Below are 22846 nucleotides of genomic sequence, written 5' to 3'. Positions count from 1 at the left end.
GATATCCTATTACTCATCCAACTGAATGCCAAGTTAGGCCGATGTGGGTTATTTCGACATATGCTATTTGCAATTGTGTGACTTTTAGGGATATAGAGTAACAGACTAAAACCATTTTTTTTCTATTTCCTACAGTACTTTAGAGGGTCTTTCCCTAAGAGGACACCGTGTGGAAGGCAGAGAGTGCCGTGGAGTAGCCTCAGATAGTAGATGCTAGACCAGCCTCCAACCAAGACTGCAAAAACTCCAGTACTTCAACTAGATTCAAAGAAAAGGGATCAAGAATCCCTCTGTTTCCACACTAGCGTACATACCCGGCCCATCTATCCTCATATTGAACGTTTGTCGAATCCCTCCGCGAAGCCAGAATTGTGTCTGCAACTGATGCAGAAATTCTGTTCGCTTGGAGGTGATTCCGGACAGTGGCTAGGCCACCAATTGAATCCTGGGATTCGGGCGCGGCGCTCCATTCTGGGATAGTAGGTCCGGTCGAAAGGGTAATAGTACTGGAGGCTGAGCCAGAAACCTGAGAATTACCGGAAACCAGCATTGAGCCGAACAAAGAGGTGCAAGGAGTGCAAGTAGTCGCGCTGGTTGGTTGGTTAGCTGCGAGAAAACCTTGTGAAAGAGTATACTGGCGGGAACGCCCACAGTACCCTGCCTGTCCAATCGAGTTGGTAGGCGTCGGAGGCGATGGCCCTTGGATCCGATCTGTGAGCAAAACACTGGTATCTTGATTCGCCAAGGCATATAAATCCACCTGGAACGACCCAAACAACCGGGACAAAAATCCCGAATATCTCCCGATCGAGCATCCACTCGTGGGGGGCTAGTATACGCCGTGAAAGTGCATCTGCATGAACGTTGTCTACCCCCGGGAGATAAACAGGCATCACCCGAATGTTGAACTGGTTCCATCACAGCAGAAACTGCCACGCCTCCTGAAGGAGAGTCGGTGACACCGTACCGCCCTGCTTCAGGATGTAGGTCATCATCATCTGGTTGTCCATTTCTAGACGACCCACTCGGCTTCAAACCTGTTCCACGAAGCGTTCAAACACCATCCGGACTGCTCTCAATTCTAACACAAGGTCAAGGGAAGCCCTAAGGATAAGTTCCCGACGTCTGTCCACCACCTTAAATGAAGAATCAACCACTCTGGAATCGTGCGAATCATCTCGTAACTCTCTGAATGGGACCACAGCTGGGCTAGAGCTTGCTGGAGGAACTGTAAATTAACCTCCTGATCTTTGACAATGCGGTCTTGAGACAGGAAGACCATGCCTCGCCTTGTCTCGAATCTCCCCTCCCTAAAAATCCAGATCCTGTGTTGGAACAAGCTCTGACTTCTTGAGATTGATAATCCAACCCAACTTGGTGAGAATACTCATCACTGAAAATGTTGCATCTCGACTTAAGCGCCCTGAGTGGCAAGCACCCTGAGTAACCAGTTGTCCAGGTACAGGTGGCAACACTGACCCTGTGGGAGGGTAAGCCGAGGCAAGTAGTGGGGGCCGAGTGCGAGAGCTGGAAGGCTGCTCTAATAAGGTCTAAGAGTCCTTAAATGTAGAGACAGCCTCCGAGGCCTCCCGAACAACTGTAATCGGCCAGGGAACAGGATAGACCCCAACCTGAACAGCAATGCTGGTAAAGCTTGTTGCGTGGCTGGGGAATACCGGGCTACAGAAAGCCACAAACGGCAGAGGCCCATTACCGCACTCTTCATCTGACAGGCGCAACTCCTGATGGAATCGCGCAACTCCTGATGGAATCGCGCGCCACATGGGAGTGCACCTCCATAAGATGCCGTGCCAGTACTTGGGATTGGACGTCATCCCTGCCCTGTCCAATGTCAACAAGTTGCCTTTGAAGGGCAGACAAGTACACTGAGTGTATAACTACCCAGAGCTGCTGACTCGCATTACGGAACTGTTCCTCGAATCTTCTGTAAGTGGCCTTAAGAGATGGACTATTGGAAGCAAAGGGAGGCAGGCGTCAGAACCATCCAGTGTGACGGAAGCATATATATATAATCATCGACAACTGGGGGTTCCAACAACCCCTCCTTCCCCAACAGGTAGCGCCTGTTCAACACGGGAAAGTCGAACCGGGACGGTATACCCAGAAGGAAAGGGTTAATAACCTTGCTAATAAGGGAGGGTAATATGCGAAGGTGAGTCTCGGTGACTCTGCTCAAAGCGTATGCTTCCCCTGGAAGCGTTAACTCCAAGGGGTCGGGGCCGTCCAATGGGGACGACCACCGGCAGAACAGCTGTGATACGATCTTGCACCTGCCGCAGGGACAACCCGAGTGAAGAAGATACTTCCCCCGGCGCCTCCCTACCCTCATCATCCTCCATTGACTCCTCGTCTCTATCCTCAAGAGCCGAACTCTCTGTGGTCTGAGATGGCCCGGAGGCGGGAACCGAGGGAGTTATGGAGAGAGATAATGGGTGGAGAAGAGCGAGGGAGCTCGGATCGACTCACCCACGGCTTGGCGTAGAGGCGAGGTGCCAAGAGCTCGAGGACTGCCCTGCAACAACAGGTTGTCCCAGGAGCCCGGAAGACTCTGCGGGAGCCGAAGACACTGAGACCAGTGCCGACTGCCCCATAGCCTGAGCCAAAAACGTTTTTTTTGTTTTGTTAATATTTTACTGAAAAAAAAGATAGTCAAAGGATTTTAAAATGAATATTTTAATGCTTATAAGTACCCCAAGGAGGATCTCTTTTGAAAAAGAATTGTGCTTTAATAAGGGTATACCAGAGATTTAGTAAGTACAATCTAGTACTTCAGTAAGTATACTGAAGTGCTTTACAAAGTAGATTGTACAGCTCTAACAAGAGCTTCAATAAATATATTACAGTTCCTTAAAATATACAGCTACAAGTGCATTGTGGACCAATTTGTTTCGTAAAGGATTATCTATGGCTCAATGAAAGAATTTTGTATTTCCTGAAAATTCACTAATCCCCAGAAGCCAAATTTGGACAGCAGGGTAGTGCCTATAGCAAGTATCCTTATTTGACAGCAAGCAGCTAACAGAGGCAGTAAACCATACGACCTCAAGCTCCACGTAAGATGTTACATATTGTGGCACTGTTTGATAGTCTGGTCTTAATCTGTATGTCAAACTATATACAAATCTGTGGCATTACTACTTATTTGATTGTCCTTTGATGTCCTTAAAAAATAATCATATACATTAATTTGTCTTATTATATGATGGGTTGATTTCTGCCCTTCTGATTGGCCCACTTGGTCACATGACAGCTTTGACGCTAAGCGATGTCAACCTCACCACGTCGAGAGAGTTTGATATAACAATCAAAGCACCTCCTGTGGCTAAAACTAGATTTGGGATATTCCAGCTGTGAACTCTGCACTGCATGCGTCTTGCTAGATGAGGAAGCGATATGCATCGCTTTATCCCTGTGACTGTGTTGGTTTAGAGTTATGTACAATCTGTATCAAGATGGCAGACAACACGACACCATGAATATTCATGACTGTGTCAGAAGAGGAAATACAACGTCCATGTCACAGAAGAACAGGTATTCAGTACTTTTGTCATATAAGAAAAATTTGGTTGATCCATTGATTTATCGACCTTGGACATGTATATATGGCAAAAAGAATGAAACAACTCGCAAATACCAAGACAAGGTAGATAAATCATTGGATCAAGCTCACTAGAAGTCAAAAATTGTATATTATCACATAACTTTAGATTTTGACTGACTACCCCAAACCATTGATCACTCGGAGGAGGCTGGTGATCTTCCCCAACCCCACTCCTCCCTGTGTCACTCACCTCTAGTCTGGCCACGACGGCAGTGTACTCGCTGCTGACGGCCTGCAGCTGGTGATCTTCCCCAACCCCACTCCTCCCTGTGTCACTCACCTCTAGTCTGGCCACGACGGCAGTGTACTCGCTGCTGACGGCCTGCAGCTGGTGATCTTCCCCAACCCCACTCCTCCCTGTGTCACTCACCTCTAGTCTGGCCACGACGGCAGTGTACTCGCTGCTGACGGCCTGCAGCTGGTGATCTTCCCCAACCCCACTCCTCCCTGTGTCACTCACCTCTAGTCTGGCCACGGCGGCAGTGTACCGCTGCTGACGGCCTGCAGCTGGTGATCTTCCCCAACCCCACTCCTCCCTGTGTCACTCTCACCTCTAGTCTGGCCACGACGGCAGTGTACTCGCTGCTGACGCCTGCAGCTGGTGATCTTCCCCAACCCCACTCCTCCCTGTGTCACTCTCCTCCTCTAGTCTGGCCACGGCGGCGGTGTGTACTCGCTGCTGACGGCCTGCAGCTGGTGATCTTCCCCAACCCCACTCCTCCCTGTGTCACTCACCTCTAGTCTGGCCACGACGGCAGTGTACTTTCGCTGCTGGCCCGCCTGCAGCTGGTGATCTTCCCCAACCCCACTCCTCCCTGTGTCACTCACCTCTAGTCTGGCCACGGCGGCAGTGTACTGCTGCTGACGGCCTGCAGCTGGTGATCTTCCCCAACCCCACTCCTCCCTGTGTCACTCACCTCTAGTCTGGCCACGGCGGCAGTGTACTGCGCTGCTGGCCTGCCTGCAGCTGGTGATCTTCCCCAACCCCACTCCTCCCTGTGTCACTCACCTCTAGTCTGGCCACGGCGGCAGTGTACTTTCGCTGCTGGCGGCCTGCAGCTGGTGATCTTCCCCAACCCCACTCCTCCCTGTGTCACTCACCCTCTAGTCTGGCCCACGGCGGCAGTGTACTGCTGCTGACGGCCTGCAGCTGGTGATCTTCCCCAACCCCACTCCTCCCTGTGTCACTCACCTCTAGTCTGGCCACGGCGGCAGTGTACTTTCGCTGCTGGCGCCTGCAGCTGGTGATCTTCCCCAACCCCACTCCTCCCTGTGTCACTCACCTCTAGTCTGGCCACGACGGCAGTGTACTCGCTGCTGACGGCCTGCAGCTGGTGATCTTCCCCAACCCCACTCCTCCCTGTGTCACTCACCTCTAGTCTGGCCACGACGGCAGTGTACTCGCTGCTGACGGCCTGCAGCTGGTGATCTTCCCCAACCCCACTCCTCCCTGTGTCACTCACCTCTAGTCTGGCCACGACGGCAGTGTACTCGCTGCTGACGGCCTGCAGCTGGTGATCTTCCCCAACCCCACTCCTCCCTGTGTCACTCACCTCTAGTCTGGCCACGACGGCAGTGTACTCGCTGCTGACGGCCTGCAGCTGGTGATCTTCCCCAACCCCACTCCTCCCTGTGTCACTCACCTCTAGTCTGGCCACGACGGCAGTGTACTGCGCTGCTGACCTGCCTGCAGCTGGTGATCTTCCCCAACCCCACTCCTCCCTGTGTCACTCACCTCTAGTCTGGCCACGGCGGCGTGTACTCTCGCTGCTGGCGGCCTGCAGCTGGTGATCTTCCCCAACCCCACTCCTCCCTGTGTCACTCACCTCTAGTCTGGCCACGGCGGCAGTGTACTGCCAAGCTGGCTGCCTGCAGCTGGTGATCTTCCCCAACCCCACTCCTCCCTGTGTCACTCACCTCTAGTCTGGCCACGGCGACGGTGTGCCTCGCTGCTGACTGCCTGCAGCTGGTGATCTTCCCCAACCCCACTCCTCCTGTGTCACTCACCTCTAGTCTGGCCACACGACGGCAGTGTGTACTCGCTGCTGACGGCCTGCAGCTGGTGATCTTCCCCAACCCCACTCCTCCCTGTGTCACTCACCTCTAGTCTGGCCACGACGGCAGTGTACTCGCTGCTGACGGCCTGCAGCTGGTGATCTTCCCCAACCCCACTCCTCCCTGTGTCACTCACCTCTAGTCTGGCCACGGCGGCAGTGTACTTCGCTGCTGACGGCCTGCAGCTGGTGATCTTCCCCAACCCCACTCCTCCCTGTGTCACTCACCTCTAGTCTGGCCACGGCGGCAGTGTACTGCGCTGCTGACGGCCTGCAGCTGGTGATCTTCCCCAACCCCACTCCTCCCTGTGTCACTCACCTCTAGTCTGGCCACGCACGGCAGTGTACTGCTCGCTACTGACCGGCCTGCAGCTGGTGATCTTCCCCAACCCCACTCCTCCCTGTGTCACTCACCTCTAGTCTGGCCACGGCGGCAGTGTACTGCGCTGCTGACGGCCTGCAGCTGGTGATCTTCCCCAACCCCACTCCTCCCTGTGTCACTCACCTCTAGTCTGGCCACGCACGGGCAGTGTACTGCTGCTGACTGGCCTGCAGCTGGTGATCTTCCCCAACCCCACTCCTCCCTGTGTCACTCACCTCTAGTCTGGCCACGGCTGACGGTGTAGTGTACTCGCTGCTGACGGCCTGCAGCTGGTGATCTTCCCCAACCCCACTCCTCCCTGTGTCACTCACCTCTAGTCTGGCCACGACGGCAGTGTACTCGCTACTGACGGCCTGCAGCTGGTGATCTTCCCCAACCCCACTCCTCCCTGTGTCACTCACCTCTAGTCTGGCCACGACGGCAGTGTACTCGCTGCTGACGGCCTGCAGCTGGTGATCTTCCCCAACCCCACTCCTCCCTGTGTCACTCACCTCTAGTCTGGCCACGACGGCAGTGTACTCGCTGCTGACGGCCTGCAGCTGGTGATCTTCCCCAACCCCACTCCTCCCTGTGTCACTCACCTCTAGTCTGGCCACCTACGCAGTGGTGTACTTTCGCTGCTGACGGCCTGCAGCTGGTGATCTTCCCCAACCCCACTCCTCCCTGTGTCACTCACCTCTAGTCTGGCCACACGACGGCAGTGTACTTCGCAAGCTGACGGCCTGCAGCTGGTGATCTTCCCCAACCCCACTCCTCCCTGTGTCACTCACCTCTAGTCTGGCCACGGCGGCAGTGTGTGCTTTCGGTGCTGACGGCCTGCAGCTGGTGATCTTCCCAACCCCACTCCTCCCTGTGTCACTCACCTCTAGTCTGGCCACAGCCCGCGGCAGTGTACTGTGCTGCTGACGGCCTGCAGCTGGTGATCTTCCCCAACCCCACTCCTCCTGTGTCACTCACCTCTAGTCTGGCCACGGCGGCGGTGTACTTTACCGGCTGCTGACGGCCTGCAGCTGGTGATCTTCCCCAACCCCACTCCTCCCTGTGTCACTCACCTCTAGTCTGGCCACGGCGGTGTGTACTGTGCTGACGGCCTGCAGCTGGTGATCTTCCCCAACCCCACTCCTCCCTGTGTCACTCACCTCTAGTCTGGCCACGGCAGTGTACTCGCTGCTGACGGCCTGCAGCTGGTGATCTTCCCCAACCCCACTCCTCCCTGTGTCACTCACCTCTAGTCTGGCCACGACGGCAGTGTACTCGCTGCTGACGGCCTGCAGCTGGTGATCTTCCCCAACCCCACTCCTCCCTGTGTCACTCACCTCTAGTCTGGCCCGCGACGGCAGTGTACTTTCGCTGCTGACGGCCTGCAGCTGGTGATCTTCCCCAACCCCACTCCTCCCTGTGTCACTCACCTCTAGTCTGGCCACGACGGCAGTGTACTGTCGCTGCTGACGGCCTGCAGCTGGTGATCTTCCCCAACCCCACTCTCCCTGTGTCACTCACCTCTAGTCTGGCCACGGCGGCAGTGTACTTCGCTGCTGACTGACCTGCAGCTGGTGATCTTCCCCAACCCCACTCCTCCCTGTGTCACTCACCTCTAGTCTGGCCACGACGGCGGTGTACTTTCGCTGCTGACGGCCTGCAGCTGGTGATCTTCCCCAACCCCACTCCTCCCTGTGTCACTCACCTCTAGTCTGGCCACGGCGGCGCAGTGTACTTCGCTGCTGACGGCCTGCAGCTGGTGATCTTCCCCAACCCCACTCCTCCCTGTGTCACTCACCTCTAGTCTGGCCCGCGGCGGCAGTGTACTTCTGCTGCTGGCTGCCTGCAGCTGGTGATCTTCCCCAACCCACTCCTCCCTGTGTCACTCACCTCTAGTCTGGCCACGGCGGCAGTGTACTCGCTGCTGGCGGCCTGCAGCTGGTGATCTTCCCCAACCCACTCCTCCCTGTGTCACTCACCTCTAGTCTGGCCACGGCGGCAGTGTACTTCGCTGCTGACGGCCTGCAGCTGGTGATCTTCCCCAACCCCTGACTCCTCCCTGTGTCACTCACCTCTAGTCTGGCCACGACGGCAGTGTACTCGCTGCTGACGGCCTGCAGCTGGTGATCTTCCCCAACCCCACTCCTCCCTGTGTCACTCACCTCTAGTCTGGCCACTGACGGTAGTGTACTTTCAGCTGCTGACTGCCTGCAGCTGGTGATCTTCCCCAACCCCACTCCTCCCTGTGTCACTCACCTCTAGTCTGGCCACTTCACGGCAGTGTACTCGCTACTGACGGCCTGCAGCTGGTGATCTTCCCCAACCCCACTCCTCCCTGTGTCACTCACCTCTAGTCTGGCCACACGGCGGTGTACTGTCGCTGCTGACGGCCTGCAGCTGGTGATCTTCCCCAACCCCACTCCTCCCTGTGTCACTCACCTCTAGTCTGGCCACGACGGCAGTGTGTGCTGGGTGCTGACGGCCTGCAGCTGGTGATCTTCCCCAACCCCACTCCTCCCTGTGTCACTCACCTCTAGTCTGGCCACGACGGCAGTGTACTTCCGGTGCTGACGGGCCTGCAGCTGGTGATCTTCCCCAACCCCACTCCTCCCTGTGTCACTCACCTCTAGTCTGGCCACGCCGGCGGCAGTGTACTCTCGCTGCTGCTGACGGCTGCAGCTGGTGATCTACCCCAACCCCACTCCTCCCTGTGTCACTCACCTCAAGTCTGGCCCGGCGGCGGTGTACTGGCTGCTGCTGACGGCCTGCAGCTGGTGATCTACCCCAACCCCACTCCTCCCTGTGTCACTCACCTCTAGTCTGGCCACGCGGCGGGCAGTGTACTGCTACTGACGGACCTGCAGCTGGTGATCTACCCCAACCCCACTCCTCCCTGTGTCACTCACCTCTAGTCTGGCCACGACGGCGGTGTACTCGCTGCTGGCGGCCTGCAGCTGGTGATCTACCCCAACCCCACTCCTCCCTGTGTCACTCACCTCTAGTCTGGCCACGGCGGCGGTGTACTCTCGCTGGACGGCCTGCAGCTGGTGTTCTTCCCCAACCCACTCCTCCCTGTGTCACTCACCTCTAGTCTGGCCACCCACGGCAGTGTACTCGCTACTGACGGCCTGCAGCTGGTGTTCTTCCCCAACCCCACTCCTCCCTGTGTCACTCACCTCTAGTCTGGCCACGACGGCGGTGTGCTGCTGCTGACGGCCTGCAGCAGGTGATCTTCCCCAACCCCACTCTCCCTGTGTCACTCACCTCTAGTCTGGCCACGACGGCAGTGTACTCGCTGCTGACGGCCTGCAGCTGGTGATCTTCCCCAACCCCACTCCTCCCTGTGTCACTCACCTCTAGTCTGGCCACGACGGCAGTGTACTCGCTGCTGACGGCCTGCAGCTGGTGATCTTCCCCAACCCCACTCCTCCCTGTGTCACTCACCTCTAGTCTGGCCACGACGGCAGTGTACTCGCTGCTGACGGCCTGCAGCTGGTGTTCCGCGTCCAGGTTACCGCACACAGTGCCAAGCTTCTCCATGAAGTCCTGGCGAAGGTGTTGGTTCTCCACTCGCAGAGCCTCGATGTGGGCCTGGGCCACCTACATCATAAGTGTAACAGTAACAGTACAAAGTGGTAATGAAAGGTTTAAACCAAATACAGGCATTGTACACTGATTAATGAATAAATATCTCTTATGGAATTAGTTTTAACTCTGAATGTTTTAAGTCCAGAGCCTGTCAGGTCAGTTACTCTCTTGTTAGAACAATGTCTAACTGAATGAACCTAACATGTGACATCATGAACAAGCGCTGATGTCATTGTCAATTGTTGTCCAATGTGCTGTGATGGTGCTATGATGTCATTGTCAATTGTTGTCCAATGTGCTGTGATGGTGCTATGATGTCATTGTCAGTTGTTGTCCAATGTGCTGTGATGGTGCTATGATGTCATTGTCAGTTGTTGTCCAATGTGTTGTGATGGTGCTATGATGTCATTGTCAATTGTTGTCCAATGTGTTGTGATGGTGCTATGATGTCATTGTCAGTTGTTGTCCAATGTGCTGTGATGGTGCTATGATGTCATTGTCAATTGTTGTCCAATGTGTTGTGATGGTGCTATGATGTCATTGTCAGTTGTTGTCCAATGTGCTGTGATGGTGCTATGATGTCATTGTCAATTGTTGTCCAATGTGCTGTGATGGTGCTATGATGTCATTGTCAATTGTTGTCCAATGTGCTGTGATGGTGCTATGATGTCATTGTCAATTGTTGTCCAATGTGCTGTGATGGTGCTATGATGTCATTGTCAATTGTTGTCCAATGTGCTGTGATGGTGCTATGATGTCATTGTCAATTGTTGTCCAATGTGCTGTGATGGTGCTATGATGTCATTGTCAGTTGTTGTCCAATGTGTTGTGATGGTGCTATGATGTCACTGTCCATTGTTGTCCAATGTGTTGTGATGGTGCTATGATGTCATTGTCAGTTGTTGTCCAATGTGTTGTGATGGTGCTATGATGTCACTGTCCATTGTTGTCCAATGTGTTGTGATGGTGCTATGATGTCATTGTCAGTTGTTGTCCAATGTGTTGTGATGGTGCTATGATGTCATTGTCAGTTGTTGTCCAATGTGTTGTGATGGTGCTATGATGTCACTGTCCATTGTTGTCCAATGTGTTGTGATGGTGCTATGATGTCATTGTCAGTTGTTGTCCAATGTGTTGTGATGGTGCTATGATGTCATTGTCAATTGTTGTCCAATGTGCTGTGATGGTGCTATGATGTCATTGTCAATTGTTGTCCAATGTGTTGTGATGGTGCTATGATGTCATTGTCCATTGTTGTCCAATGTGTTGTGATGGTGCTATGATGTCACTGTCAGTTGTTGTCCAATGTGTTGTGATGGTGCTATGATGTCACTGTCAGTTGTTGTCCAATGTGTTGTGATGGTGCTATGATGTCATTGTCCATTGTTGTCCAATGTGTTGTGATGGTGCTATGATGTCATTGTCAGTTGTTGTCCAATGTGCTGTGATGGTGCTATGATGTCATTGTCCATTGTTGTTCAATGTGTTGTGATGGTGCTATGATGTCACTGTCAATTGTTGTCCAATGTGCTGTGCTGGTGCTATGATGTCATTGTCAACTGTAGTCCAATGTGTTGTGATGGTGCTATGACATCACTCGTAGCCTCCGGGCAAACAGTGGAAACAATTGGAACTAAATTAGAAATCAGTACGTAATGCTCAGTGCGAATTACTGTAAATAATGACACCTATATCTGTGTCTCCATGGGTAATACATTTAGATCTCCATGTGACCAAGACGTTTACTATTTACTACTGTGAGTAAGGAAATAACACCAGGTGAATTGTGAAGCCATCTATGATAAACTGAACTCAACACGTCACGGTGCTAGAATAGACTGGACCATGTTCTAGAAGGCCATACAGTGGCCAGCTTACTTTATCTCAAAGATGGAAATTTAGCATTATTGCTTTTGATATTTGTTATATACTAGGCACAAGAAATAAGGGAACCCCCAAGTGGAATTTATAGTTGAAACAATGCTACATAAAAGTTGCAAGCTGATTGCATTTGAACCCAGATTGGAAATCACTTACGGCTGATCCGACAGTCAGCACCATATTACCTTTACATGATACATGTGCATTCTAGCCTATTAAACTGACAGTAAGCGTGTCCCTCTCTCTTTTGAGAAAATGCCACCTCGACAGTATCTGACAAGCGCACAGAAATGGCAGGCCATTGGCATGATAGAGGGTGGAGGAGAGTGTTGCCCTGTTCTTCAGGAAGTCCAAAAGCGTCATTTCCCGTCTCATCAACCTTTAACATCAGACAGGGGGGGTTAAATGAGGACCAGGTGAGGAAGATGCCCTAAAACCACCCCCAGACAAGACAACATCCTGAGAGCTATAGCTCCAAAGAATCGATTTGTCACAGCCCCGGATTTGAAGATGGAATTCTTCAGAACCACAGGAACACGGATTTCGAACTGTACTGTACAAAACAGGCTCCGTAGCAGAGGTCTTAAGTCAAGACGTCCATTCAAAGGCGTGAAGATGACAGCTAACCACAGACGTCTTCGTTATCAGTGGGCTCAGCAACGTCAGAGAAGGGGGAACCGACAATGCCGACATGTGATGTTCAGTGATGAATCTCGCTTTTGTTTGCGATTCACGGATGAACTATTGCGTGTGTGGCGACGCAGATGAGAGCGTTATGGAAGACCCATGGTACAGGAACACGATTCTTATGGAGGCAGCTCTATCGTGGTCTGGGGAGGAATTTCTTTCAATAGGAGGACTGATTGACAGGGGCGTGTCACGCTTAGAAACAGCGTTAGAAAGACATATAGGTATGTAGACCCTACCCTAGTACTATATGAAAGGAAAGGGATGTAATGACGGAACCACTCTCTCCCCAATCAAAGTTAGATTTCACCACGTAAACTATTTTTAAGACCCCGTCGAGGCCTACGGATCAAAAGCGAGATGATTACCCTACAAAATGAGCTATAAATGGTCACAATCGGATCATTATTTCAAAAGTTATACGCCACGACTCACCGAAAACAGCTACCTCCGCAATTCAAAGCCAAAATCATGGATCACCCAAGTCAGCGAAAACTCACCTTTTAAATTTGTTTATTAATTCCAGCCGCGTTGACAGCACCTATGTAGGGCTAGATTCGATCGGCAGCGGCATTACATGGGTCTTAAAACTTATTGCAACACCTACAAATCATTTCCTCGATAGGAAAGAGGCATTTTCTCCAAAACCATCGGCATTCATACTCACTTGTCGGCCATAGATGGCCTTGACACTTAAGTGACCTGATATAGTACTAGGGTAGGGTCTAGATACCTAAATGAAATTTTTAGAGTAAAATTAATATTTTATACTTATCCTGACTCATGCTTATTGCTTGTCTTCTTCTTCTGGCTTAACCTAGTGGAACACTTGTATCTCCCAATTGAAGTTCCCTTCAATAAAAAATCACTCATTAGTACTGACCACGAAGTTACCTCCCTTCCACAAGCTGAACGAGGGCTTCACCTGAACCCATGTGCCTCACTCTCTCCTCATATACTGAGCTCAACACCTGAATTTCCAGGGAAATCCAAAGTGTTATGTGGGGAGGATGGGAGGGCTTACCTCATGAGTCAGGATAAGTATAAAATATTAATTTTACTCTAAAATTTCATATTTTTCCTTATCCTGACTCATGCTTATTGCTTGTAGAATCCCTACGGATAAGGAGGTGGGATTATATATACTTTGGATTTTACTAATTAGTGATTTGAACTGAGATGATTGCAATAACCCTATGGGAACTTCATAAAGGCACTGAACTGAAGAATTCCTGCTGTTAACTTATCAGCTGCCATATAAGGGTTATTACAATTTACTGAATATAATAAAAGTATATATAACATTAAGTAAGCTGAAGCCATTAATGTGATAGTATAAACTCTTGATAGTTTATAGTGAATACTTTTATAATGAACCAAAGTATTAAGCTTACAATATGCATATATATAAGCTATAATATAACTGTGCTTAAGATATAACTATAACTTAAGCTGTATAATAGTAACCAATTACTGAGAGTTTGTTAACTAATACATGTCATGAACTGAACATATGACTGAGCTTAAGGATTGAAACTTAAGCTGAACATATATATAATAGTAGAACTCCTAAGAGTTGTAGGCATATATATAGTATGATATAGAATCACAGTACCGTATAACAGCAAAAGACTCCCTAGAGTTTATTAGCTAATATACTTTATGAGTATAGTACTGTGCTTAAGATATAATTAACTTGAGCTACCTAAATAGCCAAAACAACTCCAGAGAGTTTGTTAGCTAAAACATTTTATAATGTAACCATAATGCTTAAGATATGATGAAACTTAAGCAAAATATATAATAGCAAAAACTCTTTAGAGTTTGTTAGCTAAGATACTTATATGATATAATATAGTACTGAGCTTAAGATATGAATAAACTTAAGCTACATATATAATAGCAAAAAACTCCGTGAGAGTTTGTTAGCTAATACATTTTATAATGTAACCATAATGCTTAAGATATGAATAAACTTAAGCTAAATATATAATAGCAAAAACTCTTTAGAGTTTGTTAGCTAATATACTTATGATATAAACATAGTACTGAGCTTAAGATATGAATTAACTTAAGCTACATATATAATAGCAAAAACTCTGTAGAGTTTGTTAGCTAATACATTATAATGTAACCATAGAATTGAGCTTAAGATATGATTAACTTAAGCTAAATATATAATAACAAACTCCGTAGAGAGTTGTTAGCTTATATATAGTATGATATAAACACCATAGTACTGAGCTTAAGATAATAAATTAAACTTAAGCAAAATATATAGATAGCATGTATCTATTAGTACTGTCATCCGATAAGTATAAAATCTGTAAGATAGACTTATCTTCTCCGTGGAACTGTCAACTGTTGAGCGAGGACCATGGGACCGAAACGGTGGATACCTGAGACTTCCTTGGTGGTGATATCTCTCAGATAGTGGTTGGCAAACACCATATCGGATCTCCAGAAACATCCCTCCATTATGGTATTCAACGAACAATTCCCATGTAGAGCGAGAGTTGAGGCTAGCGCTCTAATTTCGTGAGGATTAGAAGCTCTTGGAGGGTCACGTCCTACAGCCTTGTAGGCACGTAGTATGACAGTTCTGATCCAGATAGAGATAGCAGTACGTGAGACTTCCGTCTGCATAGCTGTAGATATAGGGATAAATAATCTCTTGAATATCCCCTGCTCTATTTGGATCGTTGGGGATATATTTTCAGTGTAATGAACTGGGCATAGTGATAGATCCATCGTATCATGCGTCCAAGTATGGATGAGAGAGCTGGGACGTGGAATAATCTGTCTGGTTGACCTGGCAGTTGGTTTTCCTATAAAATCCCAGCCAAGTCCCAGATGAGCTATGTTATGAAAATCATCAAAGCTGTTCTCTCTCGTAATCCAGTGCGTGAATCTGACATCCTGGTGGCCGTAGCTAGTGCTAACAGGATCAAGGTTTTGTGGGTCAGTCATTCAAACGATGTAGATAGCGATGGTTCAAAAAACCTCACTAGTGAGGTGTTGGAGCATTATATTAGATCCCAAGCTGGAGCGTGAAACTTCCGTTTCTAATCCTCCAATCGGAACGCTTGTAACAAACCGAGTAACTCTGGCGTTTTGTCAACTTGACGCCCGCTCTCATAGTATGACAGAACTTATAGCTGCCAGATAAATGGACAAGGTTGAGCCTTTAGATTCTTAGTTTAACGTAGATAACATAAGAAATCTGCCACTTGAGGATGTGTAGCATATCTGGCTGTAAATCCTTTCTTAGCAGCGTAATTGACAAAACTGTGCCATTTGTCATCGTGATAAGTTACGAGTTGAGTTACGCCTTGCAAAGCTGACCGCTGTAGCAGCTCTGGCAGAATAACCTCTTATTCAGACATGCCTTGATACAATCCATACGTGAAGTTGGAATGCTTCTGGTGTATCGTGCACTTGTTTGGTGTGGAGATGTATCAATAGATTGGAGCGTTGTGGGAGCTGAAGAATTAGTTTTCCGATATCTTGTATGAGATCTGGAAACCAAGTTCTCGCTAGCCAGTAGGGCGTGACCAAATCAGATGGAGGCTCTGCATTTGACTGATTTTCTGTAAGACTTGCTTAGTGTGTCCGTTGCCCATGCTAGTGGGTCTGGCACTGGCGATAATGAATGTTGTCAGTTGCTTGTTGAACCGAGTGGTGAATAGGTCTATCAGAGGAGATCCTATTTCCCTGTGTGTGGAGCATCCATTCTGTCGGGCGACGGTAGGTGTAGCCCAGAGAGAGCGCCTGCTAATACATTCTATGCTCCTGAATGTGGCAAGTACTGACGGTATGTTTAGATTGTCGATCACGATCGAACAGTCTGAAACATCGAGTCAGTAGGTTCTGTGACCTAGTTGAACCTTGTTTGTTCACATAAAAACGCCAGTGTTGAATTGTCTGTGTGAACCATTATCTGAGCCGCTCTGTAGTAGGTTGCTCCAGTGACTTATGGCGCTTATAACTGCTTGCATCACTAGCAGATTATGTGACATATTGCTCTCTTGATTGCTCCATAGACCTGAGGCTGTCCTGCCGGTAAGGTGGGCTCCCAACCTTGTAGTGACGCTGCCTACGCACAGATGTGTTTTCGATTCGCCTCTACTAAGGAGACGCTTGCGCAAACATTCAATCTCTTGGTCTTGATGATGAAATTCAACTGTAGTCTGAGACGCTGTGGATTTGGATCCACTTGTACACCGTCGTCGAGGAAAATTCGCTGCCAAGTCCTTGACGATGCTCACTGAGATAATGTTGTCACTTGCAACCTAAGTCTTGAACTGTGAACTATGCTCGACCTCTGTGTAGGGCGTTGTCCATCGCGGTCCAATCAGAACAAGGCATTTTGATTCTGTAGAGTACCCGCGCTGTGATGTCACCGGTGTAGCAGGAAAAGGAACCTTGTATAATATAGTGCCGTTGTTGATATTAGAACAATCGTCGGTCTTCACCGTAGCTTCCCGGAGTTACCCGAGTAACCACGTGTTTCCAGGGTTAATGGTAAACTCATGAAACCTCCGCGCGAAATACCTCACGCTCTATAATATTAATGCTGGGTAGGTTATTTTCCTGGCTGTCGTGGAAAGTAACTTCAGTCTTGAAGATAATTCACTTCCTTATATAAAGGTTTAATAAAACTTGCAAGTTGTTAACTTGTAGACTGTATACATGAATGTATCGTCATAAATGTAGAATTAAAGCTGAACTTGTTGTACATATTTCTTCTCAGAAATCGCTGACGATATGAGTTTTATTAAGCTGTAACAAGGTTGCTGTTCAATTCCGTAATAGAATTGTCTGCAGATCTGCGCTTTGGGCTTCCGAAGATTTGGAGCAGGCTGTATCCAGATTAGTTGGTACCGCTGCAATCGGATCAATAGGAGGTAAGGTGAAATAGTCTACATCATCATTCTTCATGACGTAAGTCTAAGTTGAATTCTCGCTTCTTGATGAAAAAAACACGCTTGTAACTCATTCACCATCCAGTATCTAATCTCAGCATCTGAGAAAATGATACTTTCCTCCTCTTTTGACGTAGGGTCACATGTCGGAGTCCTAGATCTATAGGAAGATCTATGAGAGGACTGTGATGAACGGACTGACGAAGTGGCTAGTGTAAGGAGACCTTGGAGGAGACACCCTCCGCTGAACGCTGGGGACTTCGCGAACTCTACTATATCTTCCTCGAACGTTGGGGGCTTCAGCGAACGCTGGGGGCTTCACGCGAAGCTCTTCTAGGCGATGTAGATCTTCTAGGCGGTGAAGAACTGGAGCCACTTAGCCTTCGCGACCTTCGCGAATGTATCGAGTCAGTGTCCAGATCGACATATGAGCGCTTGCTTAACATGCCGTGCATGACAAGGTGCGTGCTTTCGGCGGCGCTCCTTCTCCTACGAAGCCTCTTGCAAACGGTGAGGCTCTAGCTCCTTCACGGAGGTGGCCTGGGATACCTTATGCAAAGAGCTCACTCCGGGCAGGGTTGCCCTTCGCGCGGCGCGTCTATGGGCTCAGAGGCCCTCACGCTGAACCAAGGCGGCTCTGAGGCCCTGTATGACTTGATATGGGGTGGGCTCTGAGGCCCGTGGCTATGAGCCTCTGTAAGTCGTGAAGCGGTCTTCCATCACCCTCATTATCTGGTTGATCAAGTCGCCTGAAGCGGTCTGCGCTGATGAGGATGTCTCTCTGCAGAGGTGACGGGACCCTCAGATAAAATTTCTGGTGATAGTGTCGGCATCTCCGTTGTGTGCTAATCTGCGCTGAGGTAACAGTCGCAGAAACAAGACGTTCTTATGACGAGCATCTGGAATGATAATCGGAATGTCATCATCATATAAAGATAATTCTGTGATAGGTAAACTATCGGAGGCAAAATTATTAGATTTTGTAGATTTCCCTTTGACGAAGCTGTAGACCTAGGGTTCGAAACGTATGTGATGATATGGACGTTTTCCTAGTCTTAGACTGAGAAGACGGCAGGTCTTGAGATGCAGGTCACTGCTTGGACATAGCGGACTGCGTCCCACGCTATTCTCCGAGGGAACTCAGGCATGCCACCAGCCGGTGGCGGGTCGTCAGTCAACATTGACAGGGAATATTAGCTTCTGATCTAATAGCCATGACTGAAGATTGTTTGCAAGATTTATCTGCCTTCCGTCTCAAAACGGAACATAAATATTTATCAAAGGCAGAAATTGGTAAATTAATACATAATTTACAACGAGAAACAAAAGAACATGGAGTAATGCAACTAGGGCATTTTAAATGTGGATCAGTAGCGGAATAACGTAGTTTACAATCTGTGCAGATTCTCATTAACGTAAACTACTGAACAATCACGCGAACCGTGAATAAACAGCAGAAACGCCATTAATAATCAATGCAAGTTGAATAAGGATACTAGTTACACCTCTATACTAAGTATAAGAGGTACTAAACTAAAAGGATATAGTCTGTTGGGAGACACAGGCGCTCTCACGACGAGCTCACTGGGCGAAGAAGGAGAGATTGAGGCACATGGGTTCAGGTGGCACCCTCGTTCCCGCGCTTGTGGAAGGGAGGTAACTCGTGGTCTGTACTAATGAGTGATTTTTTATTGAAGGGAACTTCAATTGGGAGATACAAGTGTTCCACTAGGTTCGCCAGAAGAAGAAGACAAGCAATAAGCATGAGTCAGGATAAGGAAAAAATTTTGTGTTTCAGGACGATAATGCACCTTCTCACAGAGTTCATGTTGTCGTGAACTTCTTGCAACAACAAGGTGTTAAAACTTTACCCTTGCCAGTCTAAAACACCAGATCTATAACCTATCAAACATCTGTGGGATGTGTTAGGGCGTCGAGTGCATCTCAGGGAGCCTGCACCAGCAAATCTTGATGTGTTAGGCAGAGCACTGCAGCAAGAGTGGCACGTGATTCCAAGGGCAACAATTCAGCGGTTGGTGTCCAGCATGCAAACAAGGTGTCGCGCATGTATTGCTGCTCATGGTGGACACACTCATTACTAAGTATATCTGACATACTTACCATACAGTTTTGCTGATTAAATTATACATGCTTCACAAAGTGAAGGGGTTGCTTTATTTTTTGTGCCTAGTATATGCTAAAATCTGAAATGAAAATGTGGTGTCTCAGAATTTTTCTAATTGATTAAGAAAAAGAAGTGACGATACAGTCAGATTGGCAGAGATTATTTCCTTAATCCGTCTTGGAATGTGAAGCCTTTTAACTTTGGGTTATAAGTTTGTTTTTGTCACCTTTAGCTCTACCTCTCGTCCTTCCAACATGTCCTTCTCCATGACAACCTGCTGCTCCATCCGCGACATCTTGTCAGTGAAGCTGGCGATGGAAGCATTGCGCTGATGGAGGTCTGTGGTGAGTTGGGCCAGCTTCGTCCTCATGCCGTCCAGCTCCGCCCCGTGACTGGCCTCCACCACGCGAAACTTGTCCTGCAGCTGAAACATTTAGAGTGAAACCCATTCATTAACAGTGAAACGAATTCATTTAGTGTGAAATCCACTTATTTAGTGTGAAACCCCCTCTTTTACTGTGAAACTCATTTATTTACTGTGAAACCCACTCAGTCATTGTGAAACCTACTCATTTACTGTGAAACCCATTCATTTACTGTGAACCCAGTCACTATGAAATCCATTCATTTACTGTGAAACCCATTCATTTACCGTGAAACCCACAGTTAATGTGAAACCCACACAGTTACTGTGAAACCAATTCAGTTACTGTGACACACACAGTTACCGTGAAACCAACTCAGTTACTGTGAAACCCCAACATTTACTGTGAAACACATTCAGTTTTTGTGAAACCAACTCAGTCACTGTGAAACCCATAGCTACTGTGAAACCCACTCAGATACTGTGAAACCCATTCATTTACTGTGAAGCCCACTCATTTTAGTGTGAAATCCACTTATTTAGTGTGAAACCCCCTCAGTTACTGTGAAACTCATTCAGTTACTGTGAAACCCATTCATTTACTGTGAAACCCATTCAGTTACCATGAAATACATTCATTTACTGTGAAACCCACTCATTTACTGTAAAAGCCATTCATTTACTTTGAAACACACTCTTTTACTGTGAACGACACCCAGTTACCGTGAAACCCATTCAGTTACTGTGAAACCCACATATTTAGTGTGAAACCCCCTCAGTTACTGTAAAACCACATATTTAGTTAGAAACCCCCTCAGTTACTGTAAAACCAATTCATTAACAGTGAAACCCATTCATTTAGTGTGAAATCCACTGATTTAGTGTGAAACCCCCTCTTTTACTGTGAAACCCATTAATTTACTGTGAAACCCACTCAGTCACTGTGAAACCTACTCATTTACTGTGAAACCCATTCATTTACTGTGAACCCAGTCACTATGAAATCCATTCATTTACTGTGAAACCCATTCATTTACCGTGACACTCATTTACTGTGAAACCCAGTTAATGTGAAACCCACACAGTTACTGTGAAACTCAGTTACTGTGAAACCAATTCAGTTACTGTGACACCCACAGTTACTGTGAAACCAACTCAGTTACTGTGAAACCCTCTCAATTACTGTGAAACCCACAGAGAAACTGTGAAACCCAAACAGTTACATTTACTGTGCAACCGACTCAAGTTACTTTGAAACCCATTCATTTACTGTGAAACCCATTCAACTACTGTGAAACCAACTCAGTTAATGTGAAACCCCAACATTTACTGTGAAACACATTCAGTTTCTGTGAAACCAACTCAGTTACTGTGAAACCCATTCATTTACTGTGAAACCCACTCATTTTAGTGTGAAATCCACTTATTTAGTGTGAAACCCCGTTAGTGTGAAACTCATTCAGTTACTGGGAAACCCATTCAGTTACCATGAAAAACATTTACTGTGAAACCCACTCATTTACTGTAAAAGCCATTCATTTACTGTGAAAGACACCCAGTTACCGTGAAACCCATGCAGTTACAGTGAAAGCCACGTATTTAGTGTGAAACCCCCTCAGTTACTGTAAAACTCATTCAGTTACTGTGAAACCCACTCATTTGCTGTGGAACTCACTCATTTACTGTGAAACGCATTCATTTACTGTGAAACCCACTCATTTGCTGTGAAACCCACTCATTTGCTGTGGAACCCACTCATGTACTGTAAAACCCACAGTTACTGTGAAACCCATTCAGATACTGTGAAACCCACTCAGTTACTGTGAAACCCATTCAGATACTGTGACACCCATTCAGTTACTGCAAAACCCAAAGAGTTACTGTGAAATCCACTCAGTAACTATGAAACCCACTCAAATATTGTGAAACCCACTCAGTTACCATGAAACCCACTCAGTTACTGTGAAACCCACAGGTACTGTGAAACACAAACAATTACTGTGAAACCAAGACAGTTACTGTGAAACCCACTGATACTGTGAAATCCATTCAGTTACTGTGAAACCCACTCATTTACTGTGAAACACACAGATACTTTGAAACCCATTTATTTACTGTGAAACCCACACAGTTACTTCAAAACCCACTCATTTACCGTGAAACCCATTCATTTTCTGTGAAACCCACTGAGTCACTGTAAAACCCAATCAGTCACTGTGAAACCCACTCAGTTACTATTAGAAACCCTCTCAGTTACTGTGAAGCCCACAGAGTTACTGTGAAACCCACTCAGTTACTGTGAAACCCACAGTTACTGTGAAACCCACAGTTACTGTGAAGCCAACTCAGTTACTGTGAAACCCACACAGTTACCATGAAACCCACTCAGTTACTGTGAAACACACTCAGTTACTGTGAAACCCACAGTTACTGTGAAACCAACTCAGTTACTGTGAAACCCTCTCAATTACTGTGAAACCCGCAGTTACTGTGAAACCCAAACAGTTACTGTGAAACCCACTCAATTACCGTGAAACCCAAACAGTTACTGTGAAACCCATTCAGTAACTGTTTAACCCAGTTACCATGACACCCAGAGTTACTGTGAAACCCATAGAGTTACTGTGATACCCACTCAGTTACTGTGAAACCCAAACAGTCACTGTGAAACCCGCTAAGTTACTGTGAAACTCAAACAGTTACTGTGAAACCCACAGAGTTAGTGTGAAACCCATTCATTTACTGTGAAACCCACTCAGTCACTGTGAAACCCAAACAGTTACTGTGAAACCCAAACAGTTACTGTGAATACCACAGAGTTACTGTGAAACCCATTCATTTACTGTGAAACCCACTCAGTCACTGTGAAACCCACACAGTAAGTTCGGTTGTCCCCTACCTGCTGGACCTGTGTCTGCAGTGCATGGAGCTCAGTTGTCTTCAGATGAATCAGCTCAGAGTCCTGGTAAGAGAGTACTTGTTACACAAAGCTAAAAAATACTACCAATACTGTAAGTTCATCTAAACCCTGAACTCTAGGAATACTGTCAGTACATCTAAACCCTGAACTCTGGGAATACTGTCAGTACATCTAAACCCTGAACTCTAGGAATACTGTCAGTACATCTAAACCCTGAACTCTAGGAATACTGTCAGTACATCTAAACCCTGAACTCTGGGAATACTGTCAGTACATCTAAACCCTGAACTCTAGGAATACTGTCAGTACATCTAAACCC

The 22846-nt window shown here is 47.8% G+C and overlaps 1 protein-coding gene across 1 annotated transcript in view; it reads right to left on the bottom strand.

Moving 5' to 3' along the window:
* Positions 1-22846, bottom strand: part of LOC124288089 (centrosomal protein of 63 kDa-like) — a 69283-nt gene that overhangs the window by 11661 nt on the left and 34776 nt on the right. Inside the window, exons 11-14 of the mRNA XM_046724655.1 lie at positions 22507-22569; positions 19470-19667; positions 9482-9637; positions 6370-6417 (exon numbers count right to left, since the gene is read on the bottom strand). Of these exons, the coding sequence (XP_046580611.1) occupies positions 6370-6417; positions 9482-9637; positions 19470-19667; positions 22507-22569 (465 nt within the window). The remainder of the gene's footprint in view (positions 1-6369; positions 6418-9481; positions 9638-19469; positions 19668-22506; positions 22570-22846) is intronic.

Source organism: Haliotis rubra, unplaced genomic scaffold, assembly GCF_003918875.1.
Source record: "Haliotis rubra isolate DU_JTF1 unplaced genomic scaffold, ASM391887v1 Scf411, whole genome shotgun sequence".
NCBI classification, from domain to species: Eukaryota; Metazoa; Mollusca; class Gastropoda; order Lepetellida; family Haliotidae; genus Haliotis; species Haliotis rubra.
The sequence above is the reverse complement of the archived record's forward strand: the minus strand, read 5'-3'. Positions and strand labels throughout refer to the sequence as shown.